At 33.4% G+C, this 26,641-nt stretch overlaps 1 protein-coding gene and 1 pseudogene across 2 annotated transcripts; one reads left to right on the top strand and one right to left on the bottom strand.

The window, feature by feature from the left end:
* Positions 1-8,771: 8,771 nt before the first annotated feature.
* On the top strand, positions 8,772-12,652 carry LOC106356826 (annotated as a pseudogene).
* On the bottom strand, positions 12,238-23,276 carry LOC106452414 (histone-lysine N-methyltransferase ATXR3). Of its 2 annotated transcripts, none has more exons than XM_048780910.1 (20): positions 22,923-23,276; positions 20,428-22,844; positions 20,205-20,261; positions 18,704-19,834; positions 18,147-18,511; positions 17,534-18,067; positions 17,339-17,439; positions 15,918-16,953; positions 15,760-15,831; positions 15,523-15,633; positions 15,346-15,446; positions 14,855-14,954; positions 14,644-14,739; positions 14,248-14,415; positions 14,036-14,161; positions 13,848-13,901; positions 13,497-13,744; positions 13,291-13,399; positions 12,896-13,198; positions 12,238-12,789 (listed from the first exon to the last, which is right to left on the bottom strand). In XM_048780910.1, the coding sequence occupies exons 2-20, from the start codon at positions 22,727-22,729 to the stop codon at positions 12,613-12,615; spliced, it is 7,191 nt and encodes a 2,396-aa protein (XP_048636867.1). In that variant the 5' UTR covers positions 22,730-22,844; positions 22,923-23,276; the 3' UTR covers positions 12,238-12,612. The 2 variants fall into 2 exon arrangements, with proteins under 2 accessions (XP_048636867.1, XP_048636866.1); XM_048780909.1 differs by having other exon boundaries at positions 22,983-23,276.
* Between the last annotated feature and the right edge of the window lie 3,365 nt (positions 23,277-26,641).

The following is a 26,641-nucleotide window of genomic DNA, read 5'->3' as shown; positions in this document are numbered from 1 at the left end:
CAAAAGGTCTCTTTTATTAGTATAAATTTTTATTTGTCAAGCTTGTATACATAAATGTATTTGCAACTCACATAACTGTATTATCATTAGAAAATGTATAATAGAAGAAATTATTAACTACTGAATTGGTTGTTCAATGATTGTTTTTTTTTAAATTTCAATACACATTTTCAAAGTGTCTCTTCTTTTATGATCACTATAACGCATGCACAATTAAGTGATTAACTCACAACAATTACATTATGCTCATGGTGTGTTTTAAATTTCAACATTTGATATGATTAAACATTGAGTAATTATTCTTGGATAAATGAAGATTGTTAAATTTCATTATATATATACTGATGTAAAAGTAGAACTAATTTTTTTCTTCTGAAATCTTCTTCCTTATCATAGAAAGATAGGTTTCATGTAATTTGATTTCCCTAATCAGCTTTTGTATCACTCTATATCCACCTCTGATATTATCATCGGTCCATGCAGCACCTTCTTTGAATATCGATGATGCTAACAAATGTTTTTGTTCATGAGGAGCAAGTTTCATCATTCTTACAAGATTTGGTGTACCAATAATCTAGTAGTAGCTTCATAATCGCCTTGCCTATAAAAGATTGATTTAACAATACATCAAAATTAAATTCTAGTTCAAAAATCGTATCTAATACGTTAAGAGAAAAGACAGATTATAAAGATTAAAAAAATATATACACTTCATTTGGAAAATATGCAGCAAATTCACATTTTCTGGTACATATTTTGTTTTTCTCGATGCAAACGCAACAACGACCATGTTTAGTATCGGTTCGTAGAGCTTCCATCACAATATTTCTTCTTCTTTGGAAGAAATATGTAGATTATTAAGTAAGATTCATAAAAAAAAATTAAGAAGTATTTATATGTGAAATTGAGAAAATACAGTCAACAAAAAATTAATTATATATATCCAAATATGAGGATATGCTTAAAAACTTCATGATTTTGTGTAATTAACAACTCAAAGTCATCAGATCCAAGTTTAAAATTATATGGATAATTATATTTATAATATAATTAAAACCAAATTATTATAGTCTGATAAAAATTATCAAATCACTTATATATCAAATAATTGACAAGATTTTCTTGCCAAAGTAATTGAAAAGTTTTGAAATTCATAGAACTTTTTTACTATATTTTGCATTTAATGTATGACTATAGTCAAATTAAAGTGTTCTTAATTTCAAAACTTGTCAAAGAATTAATTATAAATTATTTTTAGATTATTATCTGAATATTTACCAAATCTAATATTGTATATTTACTTATTATGTATTATTTCTTATATTGTATATTTATTTATTCTAATTGTTTTGATTTTATATCAAATTCTAATATTACGATAGATGTTTAATATAATATTTCTTTCTTATACAATATATTTACTTATTATTTATTTTATTATATATTTTTCAAATAGATGTTTAATGTAGTTTTCTAGTTCTTATATTATATATTTACTTATTAATTATTTTTCTTATATTTTATATTTACTTATTCTAATATGATAATAGATGTTTAATGTAATATTGTTTGTTTTTTATGTTGTATATTTACTTATTATTTATTTTATTATACATTTTTCAAATAAATGTTTCATTTAGTTTCTGTATTTCTTATATTATATATTTACTTTTTTTGTATGTATATTTACTTATTACTAATTTTTCCTTATATTGTATATTTACTTATTATTTACTTTATATTTTTGGTAATAATTCCACGTGGTATTTTCGGGAGAAATTCTTTCGCTTATGTGGACATCCATGGAGCCTCATTACAAAATGTATAATAGTAGAAATTATTAACTACTGAATTGGTTGTTCAATGAAAAAAAGTGTAAAATTTTCAATACACAAATGAGAAAATTGCTATAATTAGAATTTGAAAGTGCCATTATAAATTGCTTTATGACATTTGATATCATTTTTAGGTTTCAAAGTGTCTCTTCTTTTATGATCACTATAACGCATGCACAATTAAGTGATTATCTCGCAACAATTACATTGTGCTCATGGTATGTTTTAAATTTCAACATTTGATATGATTAACCATTGAATAATTATTATTGGATAAATGAAGAAAGATAAATTTCATTATATATACTGATTTAAAAGTAGTACTAATTGTTTTTCCTCTTCTGAAATCTTCTTCCTTATCTCAAAGAGGTAGATTTCATGTAATTTGATTTCCCACATCAGCTTTTGTATCACTCCATATCCACCTCTGATATTATCATCGCTCCATGCAGCACCTGCTTTGAGTATCGATTATGCTAACAAATTTTTGTTCATGAGGAGCAAGTTTCATAATTCTAATAATATTTGGTGACCAAACCATTTAGTAGGAGCTTCATAATCGCCTTGCCTATAAAAAATTGATTTAACAATACATCAAAATTGAATTCTAGTTTAAAAATCATGTCTAACACGTTAAGAGAAAACACATATTATAAAGTATAAGAAAATATATACACTTCATTTGGAAAATATGCAGCAAATTCACATTTTCTGGTATATATATATTTTTTTCCGATGCAAACGCAGCAACGACCATGTTTAGTATTGGTTCCTAGAGCTTCCATCACAATGTATTTTTTTTTCTTTGGAAGAAATTTGTAGATTTTTAAGTAAGATGACAAAAAAATTTTTATCAAAGAAGTATTTAAATGTGAAATTTTGGAAATACAATCAACAAAAAAGTTAATTATATATATCCAAATATGAGGATATGCTTAAAACAATGCATGATTTTGTGTAATTAATAACTCAAAAGTAATCAGATCCAAGTTTAAAATTATATGGATAATTATATTTATAATGTAATTAAAACCAAATTATTATAGTGTGATAAAAAATATCAAAGCCCTTATATATCAAATAATTGACAAGATTTTCTTGCCAAAGTAATGGACAAGTTTTGAAATCATAGAACTTTTTTTACTATATTTTGCATCTAAAGTATGACTATAGTCAAATTAAAGTGTTCTTAAATATAAATTATTTATATATTATTATCTGAATATTTACCTATTCTAATATTGTATATTTACTTATTATTTATTTTTCTTATATTGTATATTTACTTATTCTAATTGTTTTGCTTTTATATCAAATTAGAATATTACGATAGATGTTCAATGTAATATTTCTATTTCTTATACAATTAATTTAGTTATTATTTATTTTATTATACATTTTTCAGATAGATGTTTAATGTAGTTTTCTATTTCTTATATTATATATTTACTTATTATTTATTTTTCTTATATTTTACATTTACTTATTCTAATATTATAGTAGATGTTTAATGTAATATTTTTTAATTTTATGTTGTATATTTTCTATACATTTTTCAGATAGATGTTTAATTTAATTTTTTTATTTCTTATACTGTATATTTACTTATTTTTTCTTATATGTATATTTACTTATTATTCATTTTTATTATATTTTATATTTACTTATTATTATTATTATTTTTAGTAATGATACCATGTGCTATTTTTTGGGAGAAATTGTTTATCTTATGTGGACATCCCATGGAGCCTCAAACTGTTCCTTTTATTGGTATAGATTTTTATTTGCCAATCTTGTATACATAAATGTATTTGCAACTCACATAACTATATTATCATTTCCAAAATGTATAATAGAAGAAATAATTAACTACTGAATTGATTGTCAATTGAAAAAAAAGTTTATAAAGTTTTCTTATAAATTGCTTTATGACATTTGATATCATGTTTAAGTTTCAAAGTGTCTCTTCTCTTATGATCACTATAACACATGCACGATTAAGTGATTAACTCGCAACAATTACTCATGGTATGTTTTAAATTTCAATATTTGATATGATTAAACATTGAGTAATTATTATTGGATAAGTGAAGATAGATAAATTTCATTATATATACTGATTTAAAAGTATAACTAATTGTTTTTTTCTTCTGAAATCTTCTTCCTTATCTGAGAGAGGTAGGCTTCTTGTAATTTGATTTCCCACATCAGCTTTTGTATCACTCCATATGGACCTCTGATATTATCATCGGTCCATGCAGCACCTTTCTGAGTATCGATGATGCTTACAAATGCTTTTGTTCACGAGGAACAAGTTTCATCATTCTTATAATATTTAGTGTACCAAACAATTTAGTAGCAGCTTCATAATCGCCTTGCCTATTAAAGATTGATTTAACAATATATCAACATTAAATTCTAGTTCAAAATTCATGTCTAACACATTAAGTGAAAAGACAGATTATAAAGTATAAGAAAATATATACACTTCATTTGGAAAATTAAATATGCAGCAAATTCACATTTTCTGGTACATATTTTGTTTTTTTTTCCGATGCCAACGCAACAACGACCATGTTTAGTATCTGTTCCTAGAGTTTCCATCACAGTGTTTTTTTTCCTTGGAAGAAATATGTAGATTATTAAGTGAGATGCATAAAAAAATTATCAAAGAAGTATTTATATGTGAAATTGTGGAAATATGGTAAAAAAAAATTAATTATATATATATATATATATCCAAATATGAGGATATGCTTAAAAACTTCATGAATTTATGTAATTAATAACTCAAAAGTCATCAGATCTAAGTTTAAAATTATATGGATAATTATATTTATAATATAATTAAAACCAAATTATTATAGTCTGATTAAAATTATCAAATCCCTTATATATCAAATAATTGCAAGTTTTGAAATTCATAGAACTTATTTTTTACTATATTTTGCATCTAAAGTATGACTATAGTCAAATTAAAGTGTTCTTAATTTCAAACCTTGTCAAAGAACTAAATATAAATTATTTTTAGATTATGTATCTGAATATTTACCTGTTATAATATTGTATATTTACTTATTATTTATTTTTCTTATATTGTATACTTACTTATTCTAATTGTTTTGCTTTTATATCTAACTGTATTACGGTAGATGTTTCATGTAATATTTCGATCTCTTATACAATATATTTACTTATTATTTATTTTATTATACATTTTTCAGATAGATGTTTAATGTAGTTTTCTATTTTTTATATTATGTATTTACTTATTACTTATTTTTATTGTATTTTATATTTACTTATTCTAATATTCTAATAGATGTTTAATGTAATATTTTTTTTATTTTTTTGTTGTATATTTACTTATTATTTATTTTACTATATATTTTGAGATAGATGCTTAATTTAGTTTTTCTATTTCTTATATTGTATATTAGTTATTTTTCTTGTATTTATATTTACTTATTATTTATTTTTTCTAATATTTTATATTTACTTATTTTATATTTTTATTTTTATTTTTTAGTAATACTGCCACGTGGTATTTTTCAGGAGAATTTTTTTTATCTTATGTGGACATCCCATGGAGCCTCAAAAGGTCCATTTTATTAGTATAGATTTAATATTTATTTGAATCACAAAAATTATTAAAAGACCACCTAAAAAAATTATTAAAAGTTAACCAGTAGACTACCAAACCCAAAACCATACCCAGAGCCGTTAAATCCAGATTCAGTCCTAAGAATCTAAAATTGACTAAGTGTTTTTAAGGTCTTCTCATTCTTCATATTTCTTCCTTTTTCGATAAACCAAATCAATCATTCCGATTCTTTTTCACTCTTACTAGAGAAAGGATAATCTTTCAATAAGAGACGAGAAAAATAATGAATTATCCAGCAAAATAGGAGAAAAACGAACTCAGAATGGTATACCTTAGTAAAACTTGATGTAACTATAAAATTTGTACAATTTAGTAAAAAACTTCAACTGATTTGGATTGTATAACTTAGTAATACTTTGTGCAATTTTATGATGATGATTAATTTGATACACTTAAATACACTTTTTTATGAAGTGCAACTTTTAAAGAACGAAAGTGAAGCCTTAAAACCTCTGATGTTGTAGACATGGAACAAAGTGAAAAGGATGGTGGTTCAGGTAGTGGAGAGATATAAAAAAGAGTGTTGGCTAGGGCACAAATGAGAAGGACAGTGGAAGTGGTAATGGAAAAAGGTTGTTGGGGATGTGTAAAACAAGTTTGTGTAACTTGTTATTTCAGTAAAATTTTGTTATTTATGTTTGTTTAACTAGGTAAAACTTAGTGAAAGGTTTCCATTTAAGTTTGTCAAACTTTATATAAATTGAGATTATTTTGTTTTTTGTGTTTGTGTAACTCGGTAGAAAATTGAGACTATTACTTTGTTTTAAGTGTTTGTGTAAACTTGGTAAAACAGGGAAAAACTTAACATTCCATCAAATTGATGCATGTTCTGATTAGTTGTAAATTTGAATTCGTAAAACTACTATGATAATAATTATAAGAATAAGACAGCATAGAGCTATCACAATCTTCCTCTGCAATATAGGGTTTCTCAATCTTCATAGTTTCCATAAAAAGTAGATTTTTTTTCTTCTAATACCATAGTTTCCCTTTTTCATTTGTCAAACTTCAGAAACTTAAAAAGCTCATCACTGCATTAGTTTGATATAAGTTCTGATTAGTTGTACAACCAAATTCTTAGAACTACTTACATTTATCAATATTTTTCTTCCATTATGGTGTCCCTTCAATCTTCATGGCCATTTTGACAAGTCACATGGAGACATTGATGGTATCAGCGATAAGGATTTGAATAAGATTTGATTATTCCCGAAAGATTGTTCACTAGGCGAAGAGCCATGGGAAAATGGGAAAAGAGATAAGAGAAAATTGGTTGAGAGGATTGGGAAGATAGTAGAAGTGAAGAAAACCTAAAAAAATAAGGTAATTATAGTTACCAATTTGTTTTTGGGGTCTGAAAAAAAATAGAATTTTGGGAGAGAATATTCTGTAGCTTTGGGCGGGAAAATTATTTCCCGAATTTTTAGGGTCAAAGTTTTACCAAGTTTGTAGTTTTCCAAAAATCTTCAAAGTTTTACTTGTCTATATTTAGTATTTTTTTAGTTTTACTGTACTCAAAAAAACTTATATCATAGATATACCACTTATATTCAGTTTCCTACAAACATTTCTCATAAAGTCATGTTATAATATAATCAATTTCAGGACAAAATATAAGTTTTTTCATGTCATAAGATCAATACTAAGAAAAAAGACAAAAGATAATAAGGTATTTCTTCTACTATGTATAATATAAAGCCATGTGATGAAAATTTTGAATATAATTATTTTGAATTTAAATCGGAAAAACACTAACAAATAATTAGCGTAAAACTTATAAATAACCAAACAAGTTTAGAATTTTGTATCTTCAATTTGCTTTTGTATTTTATCAATATTATTAAGTTTTACTAAGTTTTCATATTGTTTTGAAGAATAGATGCAACTAATTGTGGTGTTTCCTTCTGGTTCCGAACTTAATATTTAGAGCTTTCACATACCTGCAGTATCAAAATAACAATTTCAAAATAGTTATGGTGTTATGCTCAATGACCTAAATCTTTCACAACTTCTTTACTTGGAATGAACAGAAGGCATACGTACTAACCAAAGCTTTGGGAAGAATTAAGTACAAAGAAATGCGAGACCTCATTGGTGTTCATGATGTAGAAAAGGACTACAAGCTTAAAGGAGAGAATAGAATGTTGAAATAAGCTTGAAGATAGCTTGAGGAATAAGCTATCCTAATCCTAAGTGAGTTTGGTGATCAAAGAGATAAAAGTCAATTGTGTTTAGGAGTTATCTGAACATATGTGATTACTAATAGGATTAGGATAATATGCTCTTATATAGAGAGAAATCGAGAGATATATATGTGTGAGTTTTGACATTGAGAACTTAAGTTTTGTGTAAGTTTCTAAAGCAATAAGAAGAGCAAGTTTTTATTATCTTTGAGTTCATACAAACGTCAGATAACTATAATATTGACTATTATACAATTGACATGTGGGTGGTAAAAGATTTTAGATTTTTGATAAAATCTCCTGAAAGATGATTTTCGTCCTATTTTATTGAAAACTAGGTATTTTGTCCGAGATGCAGGCTTAAACATTTTCATAATTTTTAAAAACTTCTTTATACACTATATTTATTATACTAAAATAAATCTTAAAATAACTTAATATTATATTTTTAATTATATAATTGAAAAATATTATTTGATTAATATTTAATTATATAATTTATGTTTTAACTTTTTACTAAAATACCTTTTCAGATAACAATAAATATATATATATATATAGAAATTATCTTTTTAATTATATTTTTAGATTTTGGATAATTCAATATTCTATTTTTAATTATATAATTAAGAATTTTGTTTGATTAGTATTTAGTTATATAATTCATGTTTTAACTTTTTACTAAAATACCTTTTCAGATAACAATACAATATATACAGAAATTGTCTCTTTTTAAAATTATATTTTCAGATTTTGGATAATTCTAACTATTATTAATAATTTAATATTCTATTTTTAATTATATAATTAATAATTTTATTTGATTAGTATTTAGTTATATTATTCTTGTTTTTAACTTTTTACTAAAAGACTTTCAGATAACAATACAGTTTATACAAAAATTATCTCTTTTTAAAATTATATTTTCAGATTTTGGATAATTCTTACTATTATTAATTTTAATCAATTATCTAATCAAATTAATTAAAATTTCGTTTTAATTTTTTAATTTAGTTATACATTTTATTCACTAAGGATATAAACGATATTAACCACTTTAACTTTTAACGTGAGAACACGATTCCAAAATTTTACTTCGCAAATAATAGTAAAGATTTGGTTAAATCTTTCAAACATATTGATGAAATCTTACAATTTTAATTTATCATAGAACATATAAAAACAAAAAAAAATGTCAATGAAAAATACAGGCAAACTGAATTAACTATCTTCGTTTCTGTCACTGACAGGAGGACACAACATCTAAAAAAAACTACGTTCAAAAAAAAAAAAAGGCCTAAAACAGAGCTTTTCTCTTAGTTGTTTTTAAAAGAAACCACATTTTTAGTTGTCTTCCTGTTTTAGACAACATTTTCCGCGTGTGGTTGCGATTGTTCGGCGCCGTAAAAAAGCGTTCGGACGTGGTCGGAGCTTCTCTGCATGGCGGTTTGCTTCCGAGGGGGTACGGCAAAGATATCTACCGTCGTTGTTCTTCCCTCATCCAACTCTCGGCGTTTCCGTGACATGAGAAACGGAGGTTAATGGGGAGATTGACAAAAGCTTTTCTGGCCATCTTTCTCGTTGTTCTTGTTTGCGTCTCCGTTGAGATTATCGCTCGTGACGGTGCCAATCGCTTACGATCCTCTGTTTCCGAGGAGGCTCATGGCGTCGATATGGTAAATTCATTCTCCTTGTGACTAAGGTTTAGGTTTTTTGTTTCTTGACGAACAATCTCATTTCTGATAGGCAGAGAAAACAAAGATACGTTGTCGAAAAGAACTCAAAGATGAGAACAAAGATTGTCTTGTCTACATCTCTCGCGAAGCAGCAGCAGCAAATGGGTACGTAAAACTATCCGTCTTAACCGGTTATGGGCATTGGTTTGGACCTCTCCTTGATTCTACTCCAAGAAGGAAGCTGATCAGTAAGAAAAAGAAGTTCACAGTATCTGCACCAAACTTCGCTCTTGGTCCTGCACCACGTCTCACTCCAGGTCCCGCTCCTTCAACCTCTCCATCTCAACCTTCTTCACATTCACCACCCGATGAATCAAACTCTGCTCCGGTTAAGAGAAAACCGAGCGTTGTTGCTCCTAGTCCAAGTGTTGTTCTATCACCGGCGAAGAAATATGATATTTTGATGCAACTTATCATCGCTGTTGCTTCAACAGCTGTATTAACCTTCTTTCTAGTTACATTGCTCTTCTTATGTTGCTTCAGACGCAGCCGCAGTCCTAGAGATGGACCAAGAGATGAAGGACAGTTTCTACATCTAGTTGATTTATCACCTGGTAACGATGATGCTTTCTTTTAATCGAAACGGTTCATGTTTTGATCTTTCAACAACTATAAACTCATAAGCCGAATGAAACATTAGCCTCTATCTCCTAATTTTTTTTGTTGAAGAAAATTACATAGACATAGACCCCCAACTATAACTCTTGTATTTGCTCTTCCAGGATCAAATGAGACATCTCCCGCAGCTGCAAACCCAAGCAGAAGATTTTTCAGTGCTAGTTCCAAAAAGAAATCGTTTCTTTCAAGAATGTCTCTAAAGAGAAGTGGTCATGATCAGTTTTCAACAGCTCAAGCGTCCACATCCTCAGGCCATCCTCCTCCATTAAAGCTTCCCCCGGGAAGAACAGCAGCTCCTCCTCCTCCTCCTCCTCCTGCAGCTCCAGCTCCACCACCTCCACAGCCGCCGCCACCTCCTAAATCAAAGCCTCCTCCACCACCTAAACTTGTTCGTCCTCCACCTGCACCACCAAAAGGTGCGGCTGGAAAGCGCCGAGGTCATCATAGTTCCTCTGGAGATGCTTCTGATGTTGATTCTGAGACTGGAGCTCCAAAGACAAAACTAAAACCGTTTTTCTGGGATAAAATGGCTAACCCTGACCAGAAAATGGTTTGGCATGAGATCAGCGCCGGCTCATTCCAGTTAGTTAAACATCTTGTGTAAGCTTTTGTTTCCTGGGGCTTTTACCTAACGTGCGCGCCTTGTGCTTTTGTAGGTTCAACGAAGAGGCGATGGAGTCACTGTTTGGTTACAATGATGGGAACAAGAACAAGAGTGGTCAAAGAGGAGAATCATCTAGAGACTCTCATGTCCAGTACATACAGATCATTGATCCAAGGAAAGCTCAGAACTTATCTATTCTTCTCCGAGCTTTGAATGTAACAACGGAGGAAGTGGTCGAGGCCATTAAAGAAGGTAATGAGCTCCCGGTGGAGCTCCTCCAAACGTTGCTGAAGATGGCTCCAACTACAGAAGAGGAACTCAAACTTAGACTATACTCAGGAGATGTTAACCTACTTGGCCCTGCAGAGAGGTTTTGAAGATTCTTGTTGATATACCTTTTGCATTCAAACGTATAGAGTCTCTTCTGTTCATGATCTCACTTCAGGAAGAAGTCTCTGGCATCAAAGAATCACTCTCTACTCTCGAGGTAACTAGTCTACACTAATAAACACCTTAATCTACTACCAAACATAACTTATCTGCCTGCATGTGTTGTGTCAGGTGGCTTGCAAGAAACTGAGGAACAGCAGACTGTTCCTGAAACTACTAGAAGCAGTTCTCAAGACAGGAAACCGAATGAATGTCGGAACCTTCCGTGGTGACGCACAAGCTTTCAAACTAGACACGCTCTTGAAACTATCTGACGTGAAAGGAACAGATGGTAAAACCACACTCTTAAACTTTGTTGTCCTTGAGATCATTCGTTCCGAAGGAGTTCGTGCTCTCCGCCTCCAAAGCAAAAGCTTCTCGAGCGTTAGAACAGAGGAGGACACCAACAACAACAACACAGACTCAAGTCCACAATCAGTGGAGCGTTACCGAAGCACGGGACTCCAAGTGGTTTCGGGATTAACAACAGAGCTTGAAGATGTCAAGAGAGCAGCGGTCATAGACGCTGATGGATTAGCTGCGACGCTGACGAATCTAAGCGGCTCGCTGACGAACGCGAGGGAGTTTTTGAAGTCCATGGAGGAAGAGAGCGACTTCGAGAAAGCTTTAGCTGGGTTTATAGAACGTGCGGATGCTGATATTAAATGGTTGAAGGAAGAAGAAGAGAGGATCATGGCGTTGGTCAAAAGCTCTGCCGATTATTTCCATGGCAAGTCTGCTAAGAACGAAGGGTTGCGTTTGTTTGCTATAGTGCGTGATTTCTTGATCATGTTGGAGAAAGTTTGTAGACATGTTAAGGAAACTACGACATCAGCTACCAAGACAAGGACTCATTCCGGCAAGAAAGAAACTCAAGTGACGATGCAGGAGGATAGTCATCAACCGTCCACCGATATCATTCAACAGCGTTTGTTTCCGGCTATTGCTGAACGGAGAGATGACAGTTCCGATGATTCAGACGATGAGTAGTTCTTCATCTTCTTAGTTGTTTTATCTTTTATCTTCCGGCTATCTTCCGGCTACACTAATACGCTGTTTGGTAATAGCAAAATATCCACACCAAACTGTAACAATATTATAATATACTTATAATGTATATTCCTTTAATATCATCTGGGTGCCAACCTTTATACTATATATTTAGAACTAGGAACAAAAGAACATGAGATCTATTATTACCAAGGTAACAAAATAAGAAGAAGAGATACAAAGCTAAGTCGAATGATTCTCTTCTCTGGAAAATTGTGTGACAGCCTAACATCTAACAATGGTTCCTAACCCAAAAGTTATATTATCAATTTCCAAAATCTTATATTATATTATATGTGGCGAAAGCTATACAATAAAAATCGAGGGGAAAGCGCTGCTTGATTGAGGCTATTCGCTGCCAATGGCACTGCTTTTGCTTCGGTCATATCGATAAGAGACTATTTCTAGTAACTGTGTGTTGCCTCCCCCCCACCCTTGGGCTGCTCGCTTTCCCAAAAAGGGAACCTTCTGAAATAATAAAAAGGTGTTGTACCTAACTATCCCATGTCGCTTGAAAGACATGCCGTCTGCTTCTTAGCCACTGCAACAGTTCTCTATCTAGTGACGCGTCGTTGAGGACAGCATCGAACATCGGGCTTCCAAATACTCCTGGGTTGCTTTTGAACATCCATATTTTATCCTTTGCCCATGGTTTTTGAGGTTGCTTTAACTGTGTACACACGGATAGTAAGAAATAAATGAGAAAAAAAAATAACGACAAAGTGAAGACACCTGAAAATGTACTTCGGAAGTGGGGTCAAAGCAAGGACTTTTACCATCTGTGAAACCATGGTTTTCACCGTCTTTGGTCCATAAACACGATGCTTAGATGGTTTCTGGGCCTTTGCGTAGAAGGAAGCAACGTCGGGTAAAGACAAGCACCCTCTGGTTGCTTTCAACAATGTAACATCTGGATCAGTATTCGTCTGTTCATACCAGTAAATTAGCTGCCCGAGACAATAGTTCTCGCCATAACTTTTCCGGTACTCCTTCATACTGTCACCTAGTTTCTCCGCATACTTGGCTCCCAAATCTAAAGGGCTTATGTGTACAGGAGAAGAGACAAAGGACTTATATTCCTGCCACATATCCAAGACCCATCTGTCAGATAAAAAGTTCGACAAGATTTTGCCTTCTTTTTTGACTTAAAAGATTATATGGAACAACTTACCCGAACTTTAAAAAAGCACTTCGTATAGGCATATATGTGTATTAAATCAGCTGCAGCATCATTCCGACACTTGTATGTACAAGGTAGATCTCGAATCTCATCTCTCAACCTTCACAGAGAACAGAATTTTTTTTTTAATATAAGTATAATCTGTTTCCTAAAAGTACAGTGTTTCAAGTATAAGTAAATATGATTGATGCACTAACCAAAGTAATGATCTCTGAAGCTCCTCAAGGACATCTGCAGATCCAGATGGATCATGGGCGCGAATTTTGTATCTAAGTTCATCAACAATGCCTTCCTCCACGTGAGGTGACAGGCACTGAAGCAGCTCTTCAACTAAGGAACCATCCCCGTTCCATAAAAGAGAGACTGTTTCTTCAGGAGTAAGCCTCTCGAGCGGGGGAGGAGCGTTCTTTGGATCCCCAAACATACGTCTCATAACATATCTTACCTGTGCATAACATTTTTCAGAGACTACCTTCGTTTGGGGATAACGTTTTTACAAACACTTGCACAAAAAATGTGAAAGGTAAGGAAGAAAAGATTGCAGTCACCTTGTCAAGTGTGACAGCCAAATTCTGAAGCCTCTGATTGTAGACACCCTCAGCCTGTACCATCAAAGTTACAGATATAACAAGCTATAAGAGTTGGAGAAAAATCAAACCCCTTTTACTATTCATATCACAAAAGACATGACCTATTGAAAGAACCTGCAAAAAGATTAAAAGAATGATAATCTAACCTGAACCTCAGCATCACTTTTCTCAACATCAAGGTGTACGTCTGAGAAATATTTTCTCTTTTCTTCCATATTATGCTTAAGAATTTCCTCTGGAAGCTTAGTTCTCTCGAAATTGATGAATCGCACCTTTATGCACAAGAAACTTTCTGTCAGAAGTTGTAATCCCATCAATAGTTTTGCGATAAACTAACATAAACTGATTCATGACTAACCAGACGAGCAGTATACGCAATCACCCAATCTGGCAGCCCACCAAGCAAACAACTTCCCAGTCCAGCTCTTCCCAACTCAAGATAATCTTCTTCTGAAACTGAATTTAGTATACAAGCTTCTAGCATCAGTTTGTGTCGATCCAGCAGACCATGCCATTCCTTTAATACCTGTTACAAATATGGTTCGCAAAACTAAATCAACAATTAGGACAAAAGAAGATAAACTTCGGTACAAAGAAACTAATTAGTCGTTAGTGAACAAGCACACACAAAACCTCTAAGCCAAGCACACAGAAAAAATCTAGAGCCCTTTTAAACCAAGCACACAGAACCAATATCATTATCACGTATCTTTGATACCATATATATATATATATATGTTAATAGCACAATTACCTTCTGAAATGCACCTTCACCAGTGAGATTCAAGTAGCTGCCCCGGCAAACTTGGCTACCACACAAGCAAACAGACGCCTCATATTCTTCCTTACTCTGTTGCAGGCATAAGTATCATTCTTTAGACAGTGGAGTGGAACATAAAGATTTACCCAACGAATTAATACTTTCCTACAGTAGGAACTGGACATGAAAAGAGGGAAGAACAGACCTCAGTTACAGAATTATAATCAAAAGTTATCTCTTCGCCATACTCAATAGGACGTACTGAATATATGCCAATCTGGTAGTGTCCATCCACCGCAGTAACCCTAGAAGCACCAGATGACAAAGGAGGGTGGGGTGAGTGAACCATTTATAACTTATTATTAGATAGGAAGACAGTCAAGCGACTCAAGCATCTGGAGTTCCACTCCCAATTTTCGAAATGCATGTATGCTATGCATCGGTAAAAGAACGAGACTTGCCAAATGCGTATGAGCAGAGCAGATACAACCATAAGCAAATGTTGTTAAGTGTATCCAGACAAATTTTCTAAATAAACAATTGATATATGTGTATTGATCTGAGTATGCTTAAGCAGGCTAGTTTATGCATGCATCATGTATGACACTAATTATAATAACGGTCACTTGGTTCTGCTCTCAGAATCCAAAATTCTGGCAGAAATGGATGAGTGCAGACGGGGAGAATTTAACTTACTTAGCTTCACAGTTCGGTCGGCAAGAGTGACAAATTCGACTAGCATAATTAGCCTTGTGCATGGCATCAACAACAACTAAATCATATCCATCAGCATCACCCTGCCGTGCAAAATACAAAGTAAGAAAATGGTCTAAAATAATAAATACAAGCCCAAGCATCATCTTTTATTCATACCTTTGGTCTCTCAAGATATATATTGTAAAACTCTGGTGCAGGATCAGTTTTGTTTTCCTGCAAGGAACGAATTCCATCTTGCTTCTCAAACCACTTCCAAACAGGATAAACCTACAATATCCAAAACATACGTTCAGAGCTCCCTTTCAGAGAATGTTCCACAGCATGCCCAGTGAATTTCAGAAATGGTGCAGGTGAGTAACTGACAAACATAAAACTGCAAAGCTGAAGACCCACCTCTCCAAGAAATTCAACAACAAAATCTTCTACTACAAAACCACTTTGTTTGTTGCACACCACACCGAGGCCCTACTTGGACAAAAAAAGTAGCAGATTAACAAAGGTAGTCCTAAATAAATTGATGATTTCCCTATGAAAGAATGACAGAGCGATACCTTCCGATAAGACACATAATTATCATCAGAACGACTTTCTATAGCCTTTAAGATGCCTTGACACATCCTCATTGTTTGTATATCACACTCTTCACGAGCATTCTCTTTGAGCTCTTCAATCACAGGCCTTAAAGGGAATACCATGGGGGTGTTACCAGATCCAGTGAACAACCTAGCTTGCCTGTTCAGGGTACGTAAGACTACATCTTCTATAAACGAATGTTTATCCTGCAGTGACCAGTCCAATTCTGGCATTGAATCAAGTAAGAGGTTATGAGTGTAGGGATCGATTCCATACACCTCTTGCTCTAAAACCTCGTTGCCAAGAAGCTTTCTTGGTTTATACTCCTTGACTTCAGGAAGTTCCATATCTAACTCTTCAGTACCATTTTTTTGTGCATTAAGCTTCTCAGCATAGTCTTCTGGCAAAGAAACCCGCATCTTTCGTTGTACCTCCTCCTCGTCAGCGACAATTGTGTACTTTTCAATCACTTCATATTTCCTAGTGACTGGTGGCACAAGACCAGCTTTGGTCATACGTGCACCCCATTCTCGCTCTTCGATCACAGAATCAAAGGACTCATCTGATGTGAAGTATTTCTCGACACGTGAGTCCTGTGATCGACCTTCTGAACGGATGTCCGATTCACTTTCTGAAGCTGAAGCTGAGCTATAACTGTCATTCTCAGATAGCTCAGAAGATGTTTCACTTCCCGAACCAAATGATTTACGATTCAGTTTAGACAAACGCCTTCTGATTTCTCGGTCAGATGCATATTCTCCGTAGTCCAACGCACCATTTACACCCAATGTGTCACTAGTCCTGCTCATGAACTTCTTTTCAGTTACTGATTTACTCAACTTCTTGTTGTACTTAGAGGCTGATGAGAATCCTGAGCCATCTTGCCATGACTTCATTAATTCATCTCTTCTGTATGAAGACGTAACCATAGAGACCTCTTCTAAACGTGTGGCAAGTTGAATAAATGGTACGATGATTCGGTTCATGTCTTTGGAGCCTCCCCGATTCCGCCCTCTGGATACATAAGATAAAATCAGAAGAAAGTTACAAGCCACAAGTAAAGAAAGTAAATAAAAAACAACTCCTACCTCTTTTACAACAGACTAAATCCTACTTGAGAACTAGGAGCCTAGGAATAAGAAGTCTGAAATACGAAATCCTACAGCCCAACAAACTGATGCCAAAACCGAGCAAATGGGAAGAAAACGGTTATTGACTTGAGAAATGATAACCCATAATCAAGAAAGGATATCAGCAGTCAATCTACATATTGTTTGGCAAGCAGAAGATCAGTAGCGAAGAAGTTGCGTATCTATAATTTGCAAGAAAAGATCGAAGTATCATTGGAACAATCAACGAACTAAAGAAGTCACCCAGAAAAAGAAGAAAGAAGCCTTACTTAATTGCTTCCCTGCACATCCGACTGATATCCTCCTTGACAGATTTCAAACCATGACTAACGTAGTAACCGTTTTTCATTTTTTCCTCTATTTGAGCGACCTGGTAACCCAAAATACATTAGGATTAATTTAAACTGATGGTAAAGAAATGAGAGCAGACATAATATTGAGCATACATGAAAACCAGAAAGCACCTTTAAAGTAAAGAAGTCAAAAGTATTTTGCTTCATGATGCCCCTAAGGCTTGAAGCAAGGAATTCCTCTACTCGCTTATACCCATGTTCTGACTTTTTAACCGCCCATCGCCTGATACGAGCATCCCTGGATAGAATTGCCGATGATTTCCTTGCATCATACAATTTTGAACGTTTGTATAAGCTCTTTCGGAATAACTGATTAGCTGAGTCTCGCTTTTCCACTCGATCAAAGTAATCCTTAAGGTTACCAAAATCATCTGTATCACCTCCTAAGCCCTTAGACTTAGCAACATCTGTAGTCTGTTTCAAACTCCTTAACCTGGAACGCAATTCACCTGATCGAGGATGCTGGAATTTGAGCCAACTTACTTTTTTATAGTTCAATGTCAAATCTCCAAACTGGGAGCAGCCTGTGATGTTTACAGAAGATATATGGGGAAATAAACGAAGAACTTCCTCAAGCATGCTGGAAGTCACGTTTGTACAACCAACCAGAATGACAGAGTCTATCTTCTGCGTGTTGTAAGTGTTCTGCAAGAGAATGTCATGTCAGATCAGTGAAAGTACTAAATTGCTCAAATACAGTAAACGGAAAGCATAGAGTGCTCACCATGATACTCCAAAGCCTAGAATCTGTGCAGTTGGGACCCAAAGAAGATAAGTCAACTTGTCTTGCAATATCCTTGTATGAATTAACAGTGGCTTTCCAATGTCTACAAGTCATGGACGCAAATGCAAGTGATTTTACATCATATCTCAACAAATGAAACACCCGTGCTAACGCATGACCATCTAACAGATCCCAGTAAATCCCCGCGGTGCGAGAAGATCCACTTCCTTCTACATGGAAGGTAGCGTCCCCACATAAATCCTCAAATGCCAACTCATCCTTCTGAAACACATCATCCACTTCAGAATGGTCCCCACTTTCACCAGCCATCAATCGAGCTCTTTTTGGATAGGATAAATCAAATTCTGAGGTTTATGAACCAAAAAAAAAACAAAAGATAGAAGAGAGTTAATGTTCAAAACATATGAGAGCAGAAATTGAACACTGTTATAACAGAAGGGATGAAGAAAAGGAAATAACCGATAATAACTTCAAAGAAAAACATGAGCTAATAAGAGGGGATGGAATGGCCTTAAAATACTGGCAGTCGTGCATACCTGAAGAGTGGTACATGTACTTGTCAGTCTCTTTCTTTGACTGTTTCCCATTGATCCAAGTGTCTAAAACATCGTTTATGGCAGCAGAAAATTCCCGACTCTTGAATGTTTTCATAACCAATTGATGGAGTTTCCCACGGAAATACCCAAGGAACTGAGGGTGCATACTATGGAAAGAGCTTAGACTAGTGTCCATTTCAGAATGCTTGAAATCCTGCAACTCTGAGACAACAAGGCTTTGACAATCTGAAGGCAGGGCTGGTTTTTTTCCCTGGAGTTTGGCACTTGTTTCAAGAGTTTTTGTGATAGAAGTAACAGGTACCCAAATTTTATCAGATTTCCTGAAGACACTACTATGGCTCTTTATTAAACCTTTATCAACCAATATCTGGAGCGCTGAAAATGGCAGAGGTCCTTGTTCTTGCCCAGCCCCATCTATATAGAACCAATCACCCAAATGCAATTGCAAATCCTCGACTGTATACAGACGATCTGTAGGGGTATTAACAGATGCGCCGGTTTTCCAACACCCCTGCAAATCTTGACTGCCGCAAGATGTTGATTGAGAAATCGTTTCGACTGATTCCCACTTGGAATCACTAGATGCAGGGGAAGGACGAGCATGCCTTGAAGAGCACTTTTCCCTACCACGAGCTTTGACATGGGGATCAGGAATCGATGGAACTTGATCATTTACGACCAATGAGTTAAGCCTAACTACAGAGAGCACATTAGCCTTGACTCCCCTCGCCTGATTTCTCTCATCTACACCAGAAAAAGCCCACAGGGGAAGTTCCAGCCTGGAGCTGCTTCGAGAATAATACAAATCATCCTTCTGATGCGTTCGAGGATCCTCATGACCTGACTTCTGCATCAGGCATAATGGGAAACCATCATTCAGAACCAACTTCTTTTTGTAATATATATCTTGCGAAGCTTCATCGCGTCTTATCCAGTCCCCTCCTTTGCAAGACCAACGACCTGATAACCAGCTTCCTATCTCATCTCTCTCAGATCCATCAACATTTTCTGACGTCAACTCTTCGACATCCCTTGTCTTGGGCTCTGAAGACCCCGACGCCTCATCCCCTAGCAACTGATCTACCACTTGATAGTAGCACCAGGTGATATCTGCAAATACCAGAGTAGAACTTCTAAATAGTGTCATGTAAAACATGCAGCTAAACAATAAGCTACGATTATTCAAACTTGATGTCTAAATGGATCTCCATGTTCAAGTACAAACCATCTTATGGTGGCAGTACGCGGCTACTACATCTTTAAAATCATACAACACTTCCAAATAGTACAAACGAACTAATGTAGATATAACATATCTAACATAAGTAGATATAAACACTCGTATCGTTGTGTTTTCTTATAGACAGTAGGTGATGTAGGTAAAGTTAGGAATATAAACTGCCAGAAAAGAACAGAAGCAAATAAAAAAAAAAGCATATCATGCTACAGAAAAAGTGTAAGTGGTGCCAACGAAACATACCTTCAGGACTCACAAATTTTCTAGTCTCTTCACGCTCAACTTCAATCTGCATAGCTTCTGCAAAATGGTAAAAATACGCCTATCTTAGGTATGGCGGAGAAGCTCCAGGATACAATAAACTAAATTTACAAAGAAAAATGCTCTAGATATATGCTAGCTTTTTGGCTGAAAAGCATAAAATCTGTGGCCGGAAAAAAATAATATAATACATTCATTACAGTACCTCCAAGTGTTTCAAGTTCCCTTCCAGGGGTGATAGTACAACCCTCCACGAGACTAGCGATCCTTTTATCAAACTGAAAATCTTCATGATGTTCTACTAAAATTTCCTTAGTATCTGGTATAGACACTGATTCAGGCAAGGAATATCCAGCTTCTTGGTCCATAGGAACTGCTTCGGCAGCATCTACAATGTCTTCTAATAAATTACCAGGCGCTTCAGGAGGATTGACGAGCCGTGTCACTGCATCTGACACGACCGATGGAAAATTTAAGTTGACCGTAGGAGATGTTGCATTTTCAATAGTGACCCACCTATTGTTATCTGAATGTTTAATCATATGGTCAGAGAAAAGAATGCCTTGCTCCATAAGAGCTTTAAGCTCGGATAACTTTGCAGGGCCATTTTCCATGCCATAGTAATCAAGATAAAACCACTTCCCCAAAGATGAATCAGCCGCCACAGACTCTTTTCCCTTTGCAGGCTCATGCGGTGGTGTATCACAAATGTCCATATCTACCTCCATTGATGGCAACTCCTCAGTAGGAGCTTCAGAGACTTGCACAGACTCGTTTCCCTTTGCACACGGACTTGGAATCTTGGATGAATCACAAATAGAACTTTTTTCAACCACCGGATCATTGTTGTACAAAATGTTTTGACCTTGCAATTCTTTGCTTGATGAAGCCGACTCTTTCCCATTAGAATCCCTATGTCTGTACTTATGCTCGAGCTCCGTACCAGCCTGAGAATCCCCCTTCTCCCTAACTCCACTTTTCCTGCTTATTTCTCTGTGGCCATTACGTCTGTTACGATCGCTCTGGGGATCTTCCCTATAGTTAGAAGTGCCATCCCTACGATCACTGGACCACTCAGAGTAACTTGGACTTCTTCTATAATCATGGTGATGGCTGCGGTCATGGGGAGACCTTTTACGAGCATGTGAAGACTTCTCAAAGATGTATGGCGACCTCTCCCGGGCATATGGTGACCTCTCCCGATGGAGTGGACTTCTATCCCTGTGTTCATGGTACCTAGACCGATCATGTGGAGAAAGGTCAGATCGTGCAGGACTGTGTCCATGTCTGTCCGAAAAAGCCCTTGCAGGGAAAGATGAGTCTTGGTGCTTTCTAGAATACTTTTCCAGAGATGAAGTTTTTGATGAATATGAATCTTTGTAGGGTCTCTCAACAGAGTGACGTGAATAGTGGTCTGAGTGAAGAGAACGGGAATAATCATCAGAAATTTTTCTACATTTGGAGCTCCCATAATCCCCATAATCATCATAAGAGTGTTTGCGCTCAAAGCTATCCGGTTCAGCTCCATGTCGCTTCAGCTTGTTCACGGTAGAAGAATACTCTTTCCCAAGACCATTGGGGTCGTTGTATTCGTTCTTGTGTAAATTATCCTCTATTACAATTTTAGAACTGATCCTCGTAGCCCTGTCATTCCCACTTCTGAATTCTCTCCGGCGATAGAAATCGTCATTCACGAACCTTCCACCAGGCGGGGTACGTTCATGTTCATAATCATACTCGTATCTCCACGTTTTCCCTCTGTCTGATCCATTCCTACGAGACCGGTTGTAACTATGATCATCCCTTACTGTATCCATTTTATGCCATTTGTCTGGGATGAACTCCCCCTTCTCAATTTCATCACTGGGATCTCTCCATGACCTGAAGTCTCTCTCTTCCCCTTTCCTGTACTTATCTGAGGATAAATCCCTTCTCTCTGCGTACCCTTTATCATAATGCATGTAACTGAACTCCGCATTTGCAGTCTCATCTTTCTTCCAACTCTCCCCAGAAATCTCGCCCTTTTCGATCTCACTCCTCTGCAATGACTTCACCGGCGAAATTTCACCGTTCTCCAAAACCCCATGAGAACTCATTGTACCTAACTCACCCTCTTCCACTTCATCTTTAAACCCAGAATCTCCACCGTTTTCGAGTTGTCCATTACAAGTATTCTCATGCAGAGGTTCACTCTTCTTATCGTGCTCTTTCGTCTGAGCCTGTGATTCTCCAGGGAGTTGCACTGCCTGCTGTTTCGGCTGCTTCTGCTTTCTCACCATAACTTTACGAATTACCTTCTTAACAATTTTCTTCTTCTTCTTCTTAGGTGGCTGAGCTGGCTGAGAGTCTGGAAGCTTATCATCATTAGCTGAGATTGATGCGTGGCCATTCTCAGAATTAGCAGCAAGCTTGGTATCATTGTTGCCTCCACAAAGCGTCTTCTCCACAGCTGGAAGCTTCTCCATGATATTCAGTAGAGGCATGCATGCTACACCCCCATCGCTCATGGAAACCTTCAACAATTCTTCCTCTACCCAAAGCGTCCTTAAGCCTCCCCTTCCCCGGGGATATCAATACTCATGCTTCAGAATCCACCGCCCAAAGTTCGTCGCACTCAACAACCTGCAAACACACAAAAACAATCAGCAACAAAACTGAATGTAGACCAAGGGGGACGAGCGAGAATCTCCAAAACCCTACAGGGTCGATTGATGAAATTAGAGGAGACGAAGATACGCGAGACGACGAATTGAAGTTTACCGGGAGGGTAAGGAAACGTAGCGAGACGGATCAAGAAACCCTAGAATGGAGGTGGGAGGGACGATGAATGAAGAAGAATGAAGATTTAGAGAATAGATCGAGGTCAAAGAAGGCGAAATCGAGAAGGAAACCCTAGAACGCTCTCGCTGAATCCCAATCTCTTTGTTCCCGTTTCGCCGGGAAATCTACGCCGCCGCGTGTGTCCGTCTCTCTCTGTGACCTTCGCTTCTCTTCTGTATCGTTGTGTTCTCTCTCTCCGTTGTGTTTTTTTTTCTGAAAGAAGAAGGCGTCCGTGTTAATACTACTTTTTATGTGTATTTATTTATTTTACTGGAATTAATTATGTTTGCTTTTAACCGTGATTAATTTGATATAAAGTTGATGACGGAAAAAAAAGTTACCGAAATGGTAAATATGAAATTTTGGTAACTAAAAAGGCAATACGGGATTATTTACTTGTAAGGAAAATATGATTCAGTATATTAATTTTTGTAATTAGATTTTGTAAGCGCGAAATAATTTTTTGATGAAAATTTTATATAATCGCATTGTCTTTATTTAAAGTAGTGTTTGAGCACAAAATTCATAACCCAGAGTCTGAATCGAACTCAAACTAAAAGAAGTTTATCTGTACCTTCTCTGAAATGTAAAAATATCAGAATGAATATTGTACACAAAACATATCAGATCCCGGGGTGTTATATCCGAACCTGAATGGGTAACTCAAAAATGAAAAAAAAAACTGAGAGGAAATTGATTCAAATGTACAAATTAATCACAAGTATAAATATTTAAAATATATATATGTACTTCAAATATTTAATTCTATATTTATTTTGAAATGGTATCTAAAATTAATTATTTAAATTTTAAATAAATACCTTAAATATCCAATTCTATAAAAATAAGTATTTACTTCTTATGTTTTTTAAAAAAAATTTGGATTTAACTTCAGATGTATCCGAACCGAACTAATATAATCCAAAGCTGCACAATATATTGTTACTTTATGGAGTTTAGGATGTGATACAAATTAGAACCAAAAACGATAACATGATCCGTTCTTACAATATAAATTTACTTTTTATTTGTTCTATTTTTTAGAAATTATTTTATTGTTATATTTATTAAATATTTATTATAATATAAATTTATTATATGATGTTTAACCCATTTCATACTTGATAAATGCTTACATTTCTATGAAATAAGCGGCAAGAAACTATAATTGTAATTTATAATATATATAATTCAATATACCATATAATCAAATAATATTAATGTCAACTAAATTTAGTATTGTATTTTATCAAATTAAAATATATTTTAATGTTCTAATTTAGATATTAAATTAAAATGTAAAATTATTTATTATTTTAAATATCCTATTTGAATATTTTGCATTAATAAAATGAAGTATGTTGTAAACGGTATGAATCCCTATATGTTATTATGTATATGTAATTCTTTTAATTTATAATTTGTAAAACAGTTAGTTAATAGATTAAGTTATTATATATACATATATGTTTTGCTGTAATAATTTAATTATAAATATGAATTATGTATATATAAATATTGTAGAAATGTTATTTCTTATTTTGTAAAAAAATGAATTAATATTCATTTGTAATAAAATTTTAAAATAATTACGAATTTTCATTATTTAAAATATATATTTAAAACAATAAATATCTATACTTTTCAGAAAAAGAGATTAAAATATATTGTTAAATGCAATATTCGAAAATATACTGAATAATATCTTTTGTTTTATTATTTTGAAAATATTTTAACAATATGTTAAGATTGTGTATATATTTAATAATAAGTAAGTTTGGTGTATGCAAAATAATAAAAACTAAATAAATGAAATGGTTTAACCTAGAGTATTTGTAAGTAGTTAAAAATGTTTTTTGTTTTAATAGTAGTGATTTATCTTCGCAAATTATAACACATGTTTTTTTGTTAATATTTACGTAGACCTTGAATATATTAAAAATATTATTTTCCTATAATAAGTGATATTCATGGTTTTTCTGTATGATATAAACATACGATTTGTTATTTATTTATTTTTGTTGTCAACAATACGATAATAGGAAGATAAATCGTATGTTTTTCTCAATGCCAGTCATCTACACGAATATATGTAATCAACAAAATTATAAAACCATAACCCATTTTTTTTCTCAAAGGTTTCCCTTTAATATACCTTATTCATTGTTGTCTAACTATATTTTTTATACTCTCACTTTTCCAATTTCCACATTTAGGAGGTGTTATACATTGATGGACTTAAATCTAAGAACAATCTGTTGTTATTCAATAGTTGATTTTAATTTTTTTTATAAATCTAGTGTTATTGATTCTTGTATTTAAAATATTTTTTATTGAAAGAGTTCAAATCTAGTGTTATTGGTTCTTGTATTTATAATATCAATAATATAAGAATTTAAAATTTGTTGTTATTCAATCTAAGATTTGAAATTATGATTTTAAATCTAGTGTTATTCATGCTTGGATTGATTTTCATAGTAAAAAGAGTTATACAAAAGTTGAATGATTTTGATATTACTTTTATGAGTAAATTTTAGCAATCAGAATCCAAGCTTTACCCAAAGATTTTCAGTTGAAAATTCAGAGTTATCAACCCACCTTTTTCTTACGTGTGTGTGTCATCTTTATTTTCTTCTTTTTTTCTTTCACATTTTCTTGTTCTTCAAAAAACAGACGAATTCTATCATGGTGAATCAGATTTTTCAGTTTTATTCTTGATTCTCAATCAATATTTTCATCCCAAGATTACCAACAATAGATTTCTTGCTGACTAAGGTATGTATTCTATCAATTTATTATTTTGACTCCATTGAATCATCTTCAATGCTCTTTTAACTGGCAGTAATAAATGATTACATTATAATTTCAGAAGAGTTACAAATCTATGATGATATTTGATTGCTTGAGGCCCTTGAAGTTTAAACCTTCTTATTATCTATAAAATTGTTATGATATGTATTATTATCATATTTTGTGGTAGGTTTCGAAACAATGGAACAAATTATTCTAAAATCTGACATATTTGAATTGATAAATCAAAAATAATCTTTTAAAATCTTATCTATTTTAAAATCCATTGGTATTGATTATAAGAAAGAACTATAAATCTTTAATGAATCAGTCAAAATATTATACATTTTAAATCCGTTGGAATTGATTGTAAAATCTACAACGAATAAAACCACCTTAATAATTTACTAGGGTTTAGCGACAGGTGATCAAACAAGAAATAATTATTATTATGTAATTATATTAAAAGTTTCGCTAAGCACTAGTTAAAAATTATTCTATTCAGAGTTAAAGAAATTAGTAAAAAGAGTGTTTTTGTGAAATTATATTATAAATTTTAATAAGTATATAAAATGTTCAGTTTGATCTTAATTAAAAAATAAATAATAGTGTTTACTCCTCTGTACTAATTGTGTTAGAGATTATAAAATTAATCAAATATTAAAAGTTCAGAAAAGAACATAGTTGTTTACACATTTTATTATTTTCATTTTATGTCTGAGGAATGAAAAACTAAATTATAAGCTGAAAAGTATGTTCAATATGAATTATTATAATGTAAAAATTTATGAACAAATTGAAGTGGCGGT

Source organism: Brassica napus, chromosome A5 (genome assembly GCF_020379485.1).
Source record: "Brassica napus cultivar Da-Ae chromosome A5, Da-Ae, whole genome shotgun sequence".
NCBI lineage: Eukaryota > Viridiplantae > Streptophyta > Magnoliopsida > Brassicales > Brassicaceae > Brassica > Brassica napus.
The sequence above is the reverse complement of the archived record's forward strand: the minus strand, read 5'-3'. Positions and strand labels throughout refer to the sequence as shown.